This window comes from Athene cunicularia, assembly GCF_003259725.1.
Source record: "Athene cunicularia isolate RWA chromosome 1 unlocalized genomic scaffold, athCun1 chr1_part1, whole genome shotgun sequence".
NCBI lineage: Eukaryota > Metazoa > Chordata > Aves > Strigiformes > Strigidae > Athene > Athene cunicularia.
The window spans coordinates 116,775,036-116,789,235 of NW_020799091.1; the positions used below are offsets into that span (position 1 = coordinate 116,775,036).

At 39.6% G+C, this 14,200-nt stretch overlaps 2 protein-coding genes across 2 annotated transcripts in view; one reads left to right on the forward strand and one right to left on the reverse strand.

Moving 5' to 3' along the window:
- The window catches only part of MYH15 (myosin heavy chain 15), a 45,040-nt gene extending 44,429 nt beyond the window's left edge, over positions 1-611 (forward strand). The window contains exon 42 of the mRNA XM_026850114.1: positions 484-611. Coding sequence (XP_026705915.1) covers positions 484-501 — 18 coding nt within the window. The 3' untranslated portion in view covers positions 502-611. The remainder of the gene's footprint in view (positions 1-483) is intronic.
- Positions 612-676: 65 nt separating this feature from the next.
- Positions 677-9,711, reverse strand: HHLA2 (HERV-H LTR-associating 2). The gene is made up of 6 exons (XM_026850123.1): positions 9,618-9,711; positions 8,207-8,527; positions 7,473-7,733; positions 5,336-5,626; positions 2,736-2,818; positions 677-1,464 (listed from the first exon to the last, which is right to left on the reverse strand). Exons 1-6 carry the CDS (start codon positions 9,679-9,681, stop codon positions 1,435-1,437), a joined length of 1,050 nt encoding a protein of 349 aa, XP_026705924.1. The 5' UTR covers positions 9,682-9,711; the 3' UTR covers positions 677-1,434.
- Between the last annotated feature and the right edge of the window lie 4,489 nt (positions 9,712-14,200).

Genomic DNA, 14,200 nt, shown 5'->3' on the forward strand with positions numbered 1-14,200 from the left:
GCAGAGGAGTCATCTCCACAAAAAAAGAGACTTGTGTCAGTAATGGCAGTAGCTGCCAGGAAACAAGTTCAGGCGGTGAGTGCTATTCCAAAAGTCGTGACATCTCCTCTGGGGAGAGAAAGGCATGGGAGAGACTAACAGTGTGGCATTAGAAATACCTTGTCTACTGCTACTAGTACCCACGTTCCTGGAAACTCTAGGAAGTGTGTGTGACTCAGAGTGAACACCACCATCTATTGAAACGGGGTTGTATAGAAGTCATCCGCTATCAAAGCGATATACACCCTGGCATGAGGACAAGAAACCTGCATTGTTAGCTAAGTAAGACAGCAAAGGCTGGATAGATTGCTGCTAGGCTATTTCAGACACAAACTGGTAATATCAGGGAAGCAGAAGTTTTGGTCATTTACTTGTGTACCTACTCAAAAGCCCCCTCAACACTTCAATTTTTAACAGCTGTATACTATCTCAATTGCATTTCAGGTTCATGAAGAGGAATAAGTACAGTCCAAGCTGACAGATATGAGAAGATGCTTGATATAATCAGGCACAACTGAAAGCAGATGTAGAAAAAAATAAGCACTTACAGAAATAAACATCAAGTGAAAATCCAGAGAGACCATGTAGTGTATTCCATTCATTTATTTGTGTTTCCATTTTGCCAAGCCCCAGGGATCAATAAAAGATTCTATCTTGCCAACAGCCCACTTCATTACGTTGGAACAAATCCTAACTGGCAGATCTCTGACAAAATCAAAACCAAGGGCAAATCCACACTCCACAGCTTCATGTATTTCATGTGCGGATTGTTAGAGCAGCACAGATGAAACCTGTGCAGGGGGGCAGCCCTTAAAGCTGGGATAACCCAGCTTCCATCTGTCCTGCTGTATGAAATTTGTAGGAGAGCAGAAAGTAAACTTTTTTTGTATGAACTATCAGTTTAGAATCTTCCGCTACTACCAGTCAGAGGACTTTCATACAGGAGATGCTGTGGACAGACATGTCCCATCAGGACTTCTCAGAAATAGGGTGTTCTCTTAGATCTCTTCCACTTTCAAATTGGGAAGTCATCTTCGCTTGAAATTAAAATACTAAACAAAGTGAAAAATAGTAAGCCCTCTCTTTCCCTCATACTGAGGAAAAAAAAAAAAAATCCCTCAAACAATCTTCTTCTGTGGAAACATTTTTGTTGTCCCTTTAGAATATCCAAATTCCAATTTTTCACACCAATACCTCACATACAAGTGTCAGCTGACTTACATTTTTCTTCTATCAGTTCAGCTGTTTGTTACTGTTGCTCAGATAATCCCATTTCCATGTGGCTCTTAGTGTAACTCGATAGAGAAGGTGAAGGAACTCTTTGTTCTCTTCAGCAGTAATCTCAGTAGCACCTGTGCGTGCAAAGAGGGATTTTCTTCCGATATGTCAAGATGCTCATACGATTCCTCTGCTTCTTCTGCATTTCTAGTCAAAACAAAAATGTTTGTAAAAACTGATGTTTAAAATTAATCCTCTAGTGGGAACAGAACAAGACACACTCACTATAAATCAGTATTTCCCATTTTAACATTAGATGAGTAAAATAAACATCCACATAGCAGTGTAGAAACAATTCTGTTTCTTCCATCCAGTCCTCCATCACTGTAACTGGATCTGAGTTAACCTGTAAACTGTTCCACTTTCTCTGATTACGGTATGTTAAAGGTCTCAACAAGTCCCGAGATAAATGATTCTTGCTTAAATTCTTCAAACTAAGTGACTGCATCTCAGAAGTATGTTATCATCTCTAAAGCATGTTAGCATTAAGACTAATAAGAAGCATGCAAGTGAATCTCTAAGTGGAAGAAAAATGAAAAAAATATAGACAATTTTAGAGCTGTCCTTCTGGTGTGTTCTTGTCAAACCTCATGGTAACCATTGTAAAGCATCTCCCGAAGCTTACCAAATTCAGGCTGTGACAAAATCTTAATGCCCAGTGAGTTTGAAGGTGTATCTCTCCATGGATAAGGCTGTATTGTCAGACACAGAAAGATGTACCCTAAGGAACAAGAGCTAAAATTCATTTTTTAAGGATGCTCACTACAAATACAGAGGGAGACAGACCTGTAAGACAGAACCAGCCTATTACAAGTGCACAAGAATAAAACGCATCCACTTGAAGATGCTGTACTCGAGAGATGTGTAGAGAGATGAGATCAAGGGCCATATGGTTGTAAGAGTCTCCTAAATGAAGCAAGTAGTATAACTTTTCATACTGAAGTTTTGGTGAGCTTTGACATTGGATATAATTGAAATAGTCACTTGAGCTCTAATGAAGACTATGCATTGTTTGAGGAATTTCATGTTCTGGTTTGGGGTTTTTTTGGTCTTAAACATGAGAGAAATTTAACCAGGTTTTTTTTAAAGCAAGTTATCAGAAAGTATTTGTGAAGGCTAACCAACTTCCTCATCTTTTTATAGAGCACAGGAGAGTATGTGGTCAAGGGAACGTCATGCTAACATTGTTACAATGAAAATACAATTGCATAGATGTACCAAAGAGGGCCTTTTGGACATAGAAAACAGCAAGAACAAGGACAATTTATTTATGCTGAAACTTATCATCCTACATTTCCAGTCTTTTTTTGTATGCATTAACCATAGAAAATCAAATTTATGTTTTGGTCAAACAGTCAAGGTCTGGATTTAAGCTTAATAGTACCCTTAAAAATAAATCCCCTAATGATTGTACATACCTTGTACAAACAGAAACACAATCCTAACAGCACCGCTGCAGCAATCACTCCTAGCACAACTGGCCCAGCGTTACCTGAATTTTCTTTAAAAATACAAATTTCAAAAAGTTTAACATAAGTGCTTTATATCGCAAATTAACATTTGCTACTGTTCAATAAGTATATCAAAGATATGATTTTTCTCTTATTTATAATCTGAAAGTTATGATTTTAAAAAAACCTGAGACATTCTCCCTAATGTTACTAATACAGCAATGTTGAAATTACTTCACCCATACTGTAAGACTTCAAAGTGATTCTCTAATGACTTAAGTGTCAGTAGATGAAAGCAGATTATTTTACTTAATTGTGATGATACAGAATTCCATGTAATATGATTTGATGACTTCTTAATACAAATCCCATTTAAAAACAATCAACTGCCCAGTACGGTAAACACTGCCTCCAGGTACAGTGCTCAGTGCTGCTTTCCAGTAGAACAACTCAGTAAACATTGACCAGCCTGGCCCACAGATTTAATTTCAATCGTAAAATATTTGCAACTTTCAACTAAAACATTTCCCAACTTCATGATACAACCATGCAATCCAGGTGGGCACAAGAAGCAGAAGAATCCTGGGTGGGTGGTAACAATGAATTCCACAGGAGATAAGAGCCCATCTAGCAGAAACATGTGTGGCACCAGGCATCTCATTACTCCAGCCAATTTCAACAACTTGAGAAAACTCAGACCCAGAGGACTCATTCCTTTAAGTATGATTGTTCTACTTCAGGTTTCCTTTACACTGCTGCATCTTGTCCAAATGATTTGAAAAATTCTACACTCAAAAATGAGATCTGCCAAAACAGAGCACTTAATCTAGTCATTGCCTTTAGCATGGCTCTGTCCCCCCATGCAGACCTATATTCCCTTGTCAGCTCCTCTGGTAGAGCAGCTTTAAGCTGCAAACCTTCCTTTACACAGGAGAAGACCTCCAAAATTATTGTAAATCATCTCACTTTTCCCCTTAAAAGTCTCTTTTCCAGTGGCACCTGGAAATCTTTCTGATGGTGGAGCAGCTGCTGTGCTATGACCACTATCCAACACTTGATCTAGCTCATTCCCTTATGCCCTACTGTGTCTATCTGCTTTCAGCCTGTGCCATCACCGAGATGCTAATCTCCCTGCTAAGTGTCTTCACTGGTCTGTATAATGTATTTCTGCTCCACGAGTAGGAAAATTCTGTGAGCAACACAGTAATTTAGCCACTAAAGAGGGGATGTGTGTCACCTACGCTATTGTAGAGAGCAGCTAGAGAAAGGCATTTGTAGAGGATGATCCAGATCATATTTGGACTGGACAGGTATGTGTGTGTCTGTCTCCAGTAAATGTACAGGGAGACTGATAGACTTGTGCACTTAAGGTAGGAGCACTGGAATTTGAGCTGCAAGGAAGTGTGTTTGTCTGATTTAACCGTTTCCTTTAATCTAATTCCCCTCCTTCAGGTTGCATATAACCACTGCCATTTAAAACACACCCTACATCAAGTTTTCAGACTGAAACTAAGCTATCATGGGGGAGGAAGAAGAAAGTAAGACAAAAATATGCAGTTATTATCACTTATTCTAGCCCTTTTTCTACTATGTTGCCTCTATTTTTCATGTCCTACTGGCTTGTTTCAAGTTCTCTTCTTTCTTAAAAAAAAATAAAATAAAATGAGGTGACCTAATATTAGTTCTCAGTCTTTTAGGTGATTGTATTTAATTGCATAAAATGCCTACGTGCTACTGTTTGAATGTTGTGGGTTTTTTCTCCTCCCTTTGGACTGAGATTTAAGGCAGCTGCATCCCAAACAGCATACTATTTTTGAAAAAAAAAAAATCTGTAATTTGTTTGTACTACAGATTTAGAAAGCTGGAGTAAATTTTTTTTAACTGTCGGTAAATTTTCAATAGACTGATTAACTTTTCTGTTTACTGAAAACTCCTACTCAAGGTTAAAAAAAAAAATTACTCCAGAAAATTTAATCAGTAGGTCTCCTTGAAATGGGAGACAATGAAAAGCTGTAACTAAGATTTCACAGCTGGAAACTACTACAGTTTATAAAAACTCAGTCATGCATATAAACATATATATTCCCAGGCCTAAAAAAGGCCTGCTGTGTAGAATTAAAGCTCTGAAAATAACAATTTTATGTTCTCAACAAAGTTTCTTCCGCAGGCAAATTTATACCACATCTCTGGGCTTCCCTTCATCTTCCTGCTACCTTTAAAAGACATATTTGCTATCAGTGGAGCATTTAGAACATGATGCTGAGAGTTCCCCTGTGCCCTCAGCTCTGAGAGCAGTTGGTGGCAACTGAGGGCAGCCACTGATTTTGAGACCTTTACCACAACAAGCTGCTTATTAAAAAAAAAAGAAACTTCAAGTCTTTAAATAAATACAGATTAGAAAACTTCTTTTTTCCCTGGGACAACAATAACACAGTATCTCTTCTACCCACCTGTACTAATTACACAAGGTGATTTTTCTCAATACTTTACAGGTTTCTGATGGACTCTTTGGCTTTGCATTCACCTCACTAGTCCCCATCCTCCAAAATAGAAAAGCAATAACTTACCAATTTTCAAAGTTCTCACAGTAAGTTTTGTGTAGTGGGGAGTTGAAATATTACACAGATATTCTCCACTGTCACTTGCAGTAAGATCATGCAACATCAGCGAAAAGTCATTTTGGTTAATGTGGACTCGAGGCTGGTAAGAGTGACATGTACCATTGAAGGAGGCCAGGACTGAAATCACTGCGTTTCTGTTTAATGTCCAGACAACACTGAGACCTTCCATGTTTGTAGTGTTACTGCTGTATTCACAAGAAATTGCAGTGCTATTTCCTTCCACATTAGACAGCTGGTCTGAAACAGATAATTGAAGAACTCTCTGCAACTTCTTGGAAAATACTGTGAAGGTTATTTAGACATTTTCTGATTTTTTTTTCCTGAAGTCTCATACTACCGTGGACAAATATAAAAATATATTTAACTATTTTGATATCAGATTCAAACATCAAAGTATGCTTCTAGAAGCACCTGAAGATTTTAAAAGCAAGCCTATCTTACATTTAAAAAAAAAATCTAATTTGTATTATCTATGCTATCAAAATGATTTTGTTTCATTTGCCTACTTCTCCTCTAATTGAGGGGCTCATTAATAAAAGTGATTCAGCCTAGTCTAGGTTACTGTGTAAAGTAGCGTGAAATTCCACTTGCTAGGAGCAGAGAGAAAATGCAACTAACCAGACACCTGTGTGTTTAAAGCAAAAGGGTAAAACTATTACAACATAATTTAGTTAAAAGAATAAAAAGATTGTATTTAGTTAGAAATAACTTCCAGCTATGGTGGACTTAAGCACTTTACCTGTCTGTGTGGAATACTTAAAATTAATGAATAGCTTTTAAAAAAAGGATGGGGAAGGAAAGAGCAGGTAAGTGGAACTAATAGTTAATGTATAAAATACTAATGTAAGACAAATTAATATTATAGCACAACTATCAATTTGACAGCAGGGATTTGCTGCAAAGGAAAGCAAAACAGAGGAGGCTGTAGTGCTGGAGACAAAATGAACATGTTATTTTGACATGGTATAACCATGCCTGGTGTCTGTGTGTGGGGCCAAATGAACAGAGGCATGGGGCTGAAAACCATGAGGACAAAACGAAACAAAACTATACCCCACATTACTATTCTGTAAGGAAAAGGAAAGCAGTGCATTTTCAAAATATTCCAGTGAGAGGATAGGTGGATGCAGGGAAATTCAAACACAGTGTAATGAAGTGTACCTTTTCCTCTTATGGATCAGAAGGACAGATTAACAAAATGAACACAGTGCCCTTGTTATCTGCTATGATGCCATACTTGAAACGTTCCATATTGTAAGCTATTGTATGTAAATTAAAAACTCCCGTTCTGAAGCATATGCAGTGGATTAGGATCTGAGTCTAGATAAACTTTAGGGGGAAATCAGGGCGATGAAAGCAGCCATGCACATCCAAGGGAATTGCTCTTGCATTGCTCTTGATCCGATTAAAAAGTATTTCCTAAGAAACAGGGGAGGTTGAAAAGTACCAGTTGTTTACTTGAACTGAATTTCCAGTGAAATTCAGGAGGAAGACAAAATGGAATTGAAATTTCATAGCCCTGTTCTCCCTTAACTAACAAAACAAGCTGCTGTTTGCTCAAATACAAACAGCGCTTGCTGCTCTCCACTCCCATGCACCCTCAGCACTAAATCTGGGCACTTGAAGAGAAGTACAATGAAAGGCTCAAATAGTACTGAGAGAAGTCTGGCAAAAAGATGGAAAATGGACCGAGGAAGGAGCATACGCATCTAGAGCAGCAGGCAAGCTTTCCTCACGTAACCCACAGGTTCACTAAGGTTTCCATGTATTTTATCCGAGTTCAATCTTTTCTTGATAGAGTGTAAAGTCTGATTATTGGGCACCCCTTGAAATGTGAAAGTGTTATGGAAGAAATATTCAGAGTAAAGTTAACTTAAAAAGTGTAAGCCACCCCTCTCATCCCTTTTTCTTGGGCATATGCAGCCTTGTAATAGTAACAGATGAGTTTCAAAAAGGAAAGTGCATACTTTTGCACCATCCCATATCCATGTTGGCCCCCTGCAGAAATACTGTATTTCATTTGGCTCTGAAACCAGCTGTGACATCAGTAACAATGAAGGAAGAGACTTCCATTCATTCCTACCTTGCATCTTCCATTCAGCAGCCCACTCTTCATGAGGGAGATGAATACGACAGTAGTAAGGATCAGCTGTGTTTGTAATTTTCTGGTCACTTCTAAGAGAATAGAGAACTCCAACCCTGGTTTCCTCCTGATGTGTTTCTTGTATGGCTGTATTGCCTTGTACCCAAGATATACGTGGTGCTGGATAAGTGAGAAAGGCATAGCACTTCAGCACCCTTCCTGTGTCTGTCTTTTGGTATTCCAGTGCATAATGAGAGGAAACTGTAGATTAAAAAAAATAATATTAAAAAAAAATCAATTCTACTACTTTCACAGTCTTTTTTAACTTGAAATGATTCATCTTTTGAAATAATATTGGGTAGAATAAGCATTTACTGAGAAAAAAATTTAATCTGTGTTTGATTACAAAAGAAAGCATAGTCTATTTACTGTCAATGCCAGGCTCTGTACTGTTCCGAGAAGCCACATAATGTTTTAAAACTCAAGTATAGTGCCTAATTACCCCTTAGAAATCACCATTCTGTAGGTTATGAGAACAAGTGCTGCACTGTAATATTTCACCTCACGTTACGTTTCACCAGAGAGAATTAACTGCTTGATAACACCATTAGGCCCAAAAGATGCTCTACAGGGTTAGAGGATTTTGATTTCATGTGAGAAATAACACAGAAAAATCTGTTGCTGTAATTCCATTTCCACTAGCACAATTCAAGCACTTTTGACATCTTACCAACCTCTTACATGCAGCATGACTTCCACTTCTACCTTTGTTTGCCGAGTTCCCACGTAGCAATTATAAGGGCCCTCATCAGTCAAAGTCAGGTTACTAAGTTTCAAGGAGGCATTTCCACTAGGAATGTTCTCACGGAACAGCTGTGTTCTGTGTCTGTAATCTGGGTCTTGTCTTTCCAGCTGATCCTTCTGGTAGTAGTAGCTGTGCACATTTCTCTCCCCTTTCTTCCAGTAAATTACTTCATCATCCCCAGGTGGGAAAAGACAAGGGAGGATGCAATCCTTGGAAAACAGCCCTGTTACTATTTCTTGTTCTGTAAAACCTAAAGCCCGTAAATACAAAGAAGTAAGTTAAATCTAGTGTACAAGCATATTTCTGGCCCTCCTTATCCTTGACAAAAAATCATCCTGGCAGTCAGCCCATTCCTACCAAGTGTGCCAGTGACTCTTTCACAGCTTTTCTGTAGTGCAAGTCACTGGGACAGCAAGGGTCTTCATTCAGTTTAATTAATATTGTAACACAGAGCTCTGGTCTTTGAACTTACACTCATTTTAAGTAGATACCCTGAGTAATCACCTACCTATTCAAATCAGCCGGCCTCCACCTTAGCACCTGAGCTTCAAATGCATTTCCAAGAGCACCACTGTCAACCTCAAAACCTTTTGAGCTGCAGCTTGCTACTCGCTCAAACGTTCATAGCACCATGTTGTAATGACCCAAGCTACCAACAACTTCACAGTGTCAAGCAGTTGTACCAGCAGGAAAAAAGGACATGATGGTCCAACTGACAGAAAGAACTCCTTAAAACAGCTTCACCACCACAGAAGGTGTCAGGGAGTTTTGTCCCAGCCCCTGGAAGTAATTAAGGTGTGGATTATTCAAAATTAATTCATGTAAGTGGTAGCACCTGATTGCCATTACCATTTACTTTAGGCCTTGCTGGCATAAAGGAATTATTTTAAATGAATCTTTTTAAAAACTGACTGCATTAACTTAGCACTGTTGTATGGACCTTCTCAGCCCAGGTCAGACAACCTGTTAGGCTGGCAGCAAGTGTCTGGCTGCAGCTGTCATCTGGCAGGGCAATCCGGATGAGTCTTCCTCAGTCTTCTAAGTGCAAAGTCAACCAATATACTTCAAACTATTTCCAGTACAAACTGACAGCTACTGCCTGCTGAGCCGTCACACAATGCAGCAGAAACGTTGGCAGGTAAGTCTGGGTGCTCAACGGCCATGGCCATCCATGCGGTCATCTTCCACACAGCCGTCTTTTTCTTCAGGAGTGTTTTATATTATTCCAAATTGATTCTTTACTATTAATAAACACTATTTGAATTCATTAAGTCCCCCCATTAAAAAAGTAATAATTGTAATCTTTATTATTTTTCATTAGCAATAGAGCCAAAACCTACCCCAAAGTGTCGCACTTATGTGAAATAAAGAGATGAGAAGAGATGGTATTTTCTGTCCTTTCATGTCTTCTTTGGTTCATAGTAGATTCATGTCAAACTGGCAATGTAAGAGGGGACAAAACCTGTTTAAATGGAGGTAAAAGATGTAGCCTAATTATATAATTTATTTTGTACATCTTATTAAGGACTGTAGGCCTTTGTATCATGTTTTTTGTTTGCAACACTCTTGGCCCAGATTTTCGGCCTTGAGGTCATTATGTAATATACATTTCATAATGGTTGAGGCCTTCTTATTCCCATGTAATCCCCTGCAGATTGATACTTGATGTTTATTTTTAATAAATAGAAATGATTTACCCTCAGTGTTCTTACAGGATTAGGCAACATTAATCTTTATCATTCATGAACAGGATACAGAGGAAAAGTGGGCAAGTATAATTTCCAAAGGGATGCAAGATGTCCTTTGTCAAGCCAGATTTTTCTACTTCATAAAATCTGATCACTGCAATATTTGACTTTCTAGGGGGGAAATTTGCCTGTATTTGCAAAGACTGCAGATATAAAGAACTTGTCACACTTTACGCTTCAACAGATCAAAAGGCCATCAGCTGAACTTCCAAAAATTTATGTATGGAATACTAGTGTAGGAATGCAAAGGAGGAGACTCTCCCATCATATCTTCTGGTTTGTAAGTTAAATAACAGTGAACTGGAAGCTCTCATACACAACAGAAAAAGAATAATCTTACTGTAACTGACATACTGCACTCTTCTTCCACCAGGCATGCTACTCTAAAATACAGCAGTGGAGAAATCACCTCATGAATCAAATAGCTTGAAAAGAGTTTAAAGAGCTTCCCCTAGTCCTTTTCTTCTCCCCAAAGGACAGCTATAGGTACCATTCCTAACTCAAACAGGGCACACGTTTAGCCAGGCATGCTAGCCAGTTCTTTTAATAGCAATGAATAAGTTTGACTGGTGTGTTTGACTGTATTTGTGGCAGATGTGAATCTTGCATCCCAATGATTTTTGCATGTTATTTCTTTTGTAAAGCTAGTGTGATTATTTTATGTATTCTCACTTTTCTATTAGGGGAAAAAAAAAAAAAAACCACAACCAACAGCAGGGCACCAAAATAATACACCTGAGACAGAAATAAGGCAAGAGTAAAACAAATACTTATGATGTGTAATTTTGTTCCATGTTAGCAGCAGCTGCCAGTATCCATCTTCTTTTCTCCTTGTATGGGCAAGTGGTGTACATCATGTTTTACTGGATTTTTTTCCCATTTGTCCATCACTTCCAACTTGATTGATACAACATATCATGCTTGATGAATTTCAGAAACTACAATCAACGCTAGATTTCCCTTAGTGAGTGAACTGCCACATTGAATAGGCAGTCACATTTAACTGGCAGTGATGCTCTGAGAGTAATATGGTCCCCACAGGACCTCTGTGATGCCTCTGGAGGCTGCATCAAGGAGCCAAGCCTGGACAGTGCAGGCTGCGTTGCATCTCCTACCTGTACTCTGTAATGCTGTACCAAAACACAAACCTGTAACTACTTAACTGAAAATTTTCATGTTCAGCAAAAATCTTAGCTTTGGATCCTCCCATTGTAGCGTGTTGAGAAAAGTGTTTGTTGGTCTGCAGAAAAACCTAAGGAGTGTAGGATCTGGCCAGTCTTCAACAGGTCTGGGGTCTTACAGGCATAAAGCGTATGTATGCTGACAGTTCGAGTCGCACTGCAAAGTACTGAATACGCTTTTTCTGTTTATTACAGACCTAAGAGGCACAACTAAGAAATCACACCCAAAGGCTTTGCAGTGAAATATCAATATAAAATTATTTATACAGACAGCATGCAACTAGAATTAAGATCACTGTAGTCATGTCAGTTACTGATGCTCTGGTTTTCAGGAGACATTTCATACAGAACCACCACAGGCTCAGCCGGGCAGCAGCTCAGCCAGGGTTCCCGAGAGCAAGGCAAGGCAGTAAAATGCATGTTCCGACACATACAGCCAAGTCAAGCACCGAACAGCTCAGACAGTAGGAGACGTAACACTGCACTTGCTTCCGCCATTCCAGGAACCGAACATCAAACAGTACACGCTTTCTTTCTCTTCTGTTAGCGACCAAACCACGTGTCCCACATCCTGCATCATCTCTGAACCCTGATCAAAGAGCACTCCCCTAGCATACAGGCATCAGGATTGGTCTCTGTTCACTGAACTTTCCTCTGTGACCCACTTTGAGAGCAGCCATGCATACTGTAATATCCTAGCCCTGTCAAACAAATGTTATTCATCCCTTAGTAAAAAGGATTCTCATTAATTACTTTGCAAGTGTTGTAACTTAATAACAGTACTGTTCAAGCATACGCACACTACCAAGGACTGGAAATGCCCAAGGATTTCAAGTTTTACCAACATGCAAACAATAAGTGCATAAACTTAAAAGAAAACTCTACGTTAATCACATACTGCTAAAATTTTACACTAGCCACAATGATATTAGCTCTCCAGGACTTCCCCACTGAATCTTCATGAGGCATTTCTGTAGTAGAGAGTTAATTCTCTTCCTCCCCTCAATGAAACCCTTACGGCTTAAATCCTAATTCCACACTTCAATTATTGAGAAATGTTTCCATATTCTAAACATCAAAAGTTGTCTTAGGAAGCAGGTCAAAGATACTGTATTCTACCTCAATATACACATATCATATTCCCCACCTCCCTGACCCTGTACACGTATAACACCATAGAGCTGTTAGAAGACCATTGGGAGTTTTTTACCTCTTCTGATCTCACAAGTAGCCAAAAAATTCAGAGTCTTCTTGTTTTGGGTGTTTCTTGCAGGCAGAGTTTATAGAGCTATATATATACACACACAAAACGAATACACAGCTCTCTTGCAGCTGTGGAACTTTGCCTCTTCCCTGCTCCTTTCACAACCACACCTATACATACCAAAGCTCAAGTTCATTCTGGTCCCACAAATGAAAAAAACTTGTAAAGCAAGAACAACAGCTTCCACACCTCTTGTGCTCACTTCTGTAAGCCGTTTGGGCTTAAAAAGCTTTTCCTATTAACCATTTCTTTTACATGGCTTTGTTAAACAAACTCTTTAATGATAGCTCCTGCAAGCTTGAGTCACAGAAGACATTAGTTATTGTCAGAAATGTGATCTTTACAGCAGTGGTGATGTTTCCTGGGGATTATGCTCGGGCATTAAGAGAGCAAGAGCACCGCAGCTGCAGTAGAGACCAGCAATTCTCTCGTTAAGGCAGAGCACAGGAACCAGATGTAGGGAGCAAGGAAAATGCTGTATGGGCACAGGACAAAAAGAATGTACAATATAAATTATTAGGAGTTTTCTCAGAAACCTGAAACAATAACTGTAGGTGCCTTGGGCTGTCTGCAAGTTTAATTAATTATTTTCTAATGGCGTTTCACTAGTGCTTCGTTTTCTCTGTTCAAACCTTGCGTGTGCTATTTGGCTTCCAGTAGAAGAAAAGGGCTGCACGGCGGGTGTGCGCGGCTGGGCGAGAAGCCGGAGAGCTGGCGGGCAGAGATCCCCGCGGGCGGGTACCCCGCTGTGGTCAGGGGGTCGGGCGAGAAGGCCGGCTGCCGGCTGGCAAGGTGTCTGCGTCGAGTGAAAGACGGTCCCTTCGCGGCTCCCCCGGTGGTTTTGGCGGTTTCAAAACGAGAAGTGCCTCTAAAGGCCGAGATGTGATAAGTAAGGAGTCACTTGACCTTCCCTGCCCCCAGTAGGTAACTCGAGTTTGAATATTTGCCAATCAATCCGTGCAAAAAACAATTCTGCCCGAAATTTCTTGTATTCAGAGTAACTGCGGGGTATTTGTAAGGGAGGTTGCACCCATTGTTTTTAAGTCTGTTTTTTCAACTCTAATACATATTTGTTTCACATGTAACAAATTATTATATTTTTTAATTATGGTGGGAGACAGTAAACTTGAGAAACACGACCAATATATGCTCCTAACATCCACCTGCCCAAATAACTCTCAAATCAATCCATCAGTTTCAACCAGGCTCCACAGCAGCATGTCACACAGTTAAGCTTTCTGTAATTAACAGTTAGAACTGGGAAGGGGGGGGGGGGGCAAAACATAGTCCAAAACAGAGAACAGATTATCTTCCTGTTGGGAAGGAGGCTCAAATATGAGCTCCATGGCTGCAAGCTGTTTTTATCCAGCTGTCTGACCATCAGTATACTTAGAGCAAGGAAGCAAACCTTTGTCCACCGTAGCGAGCAGCTAAGACATGGCAAGGGGAAGAGTTTGGTTCCGAGTCTCTAGCGTGTACACGGTTTATATTTGGAGGGGACTAACTGTGGCCTGATTTTATGGACTGAATTCTCATTAGGACCACATCTTTTAATTTAGTGTGATCCAAAATAGATCCACTTTGCGTACCTTGCTAAAGTGACCCAAACACTCTACATGAGGATGGGTGGAATGATAATTTCAAAAACATGCTCCTGACCTGACTTACACACTGGTTTAGTTATGCCAGCCTTTTGCCACTCTTGAGGAATATGGGAAGGGAAAGAGGTC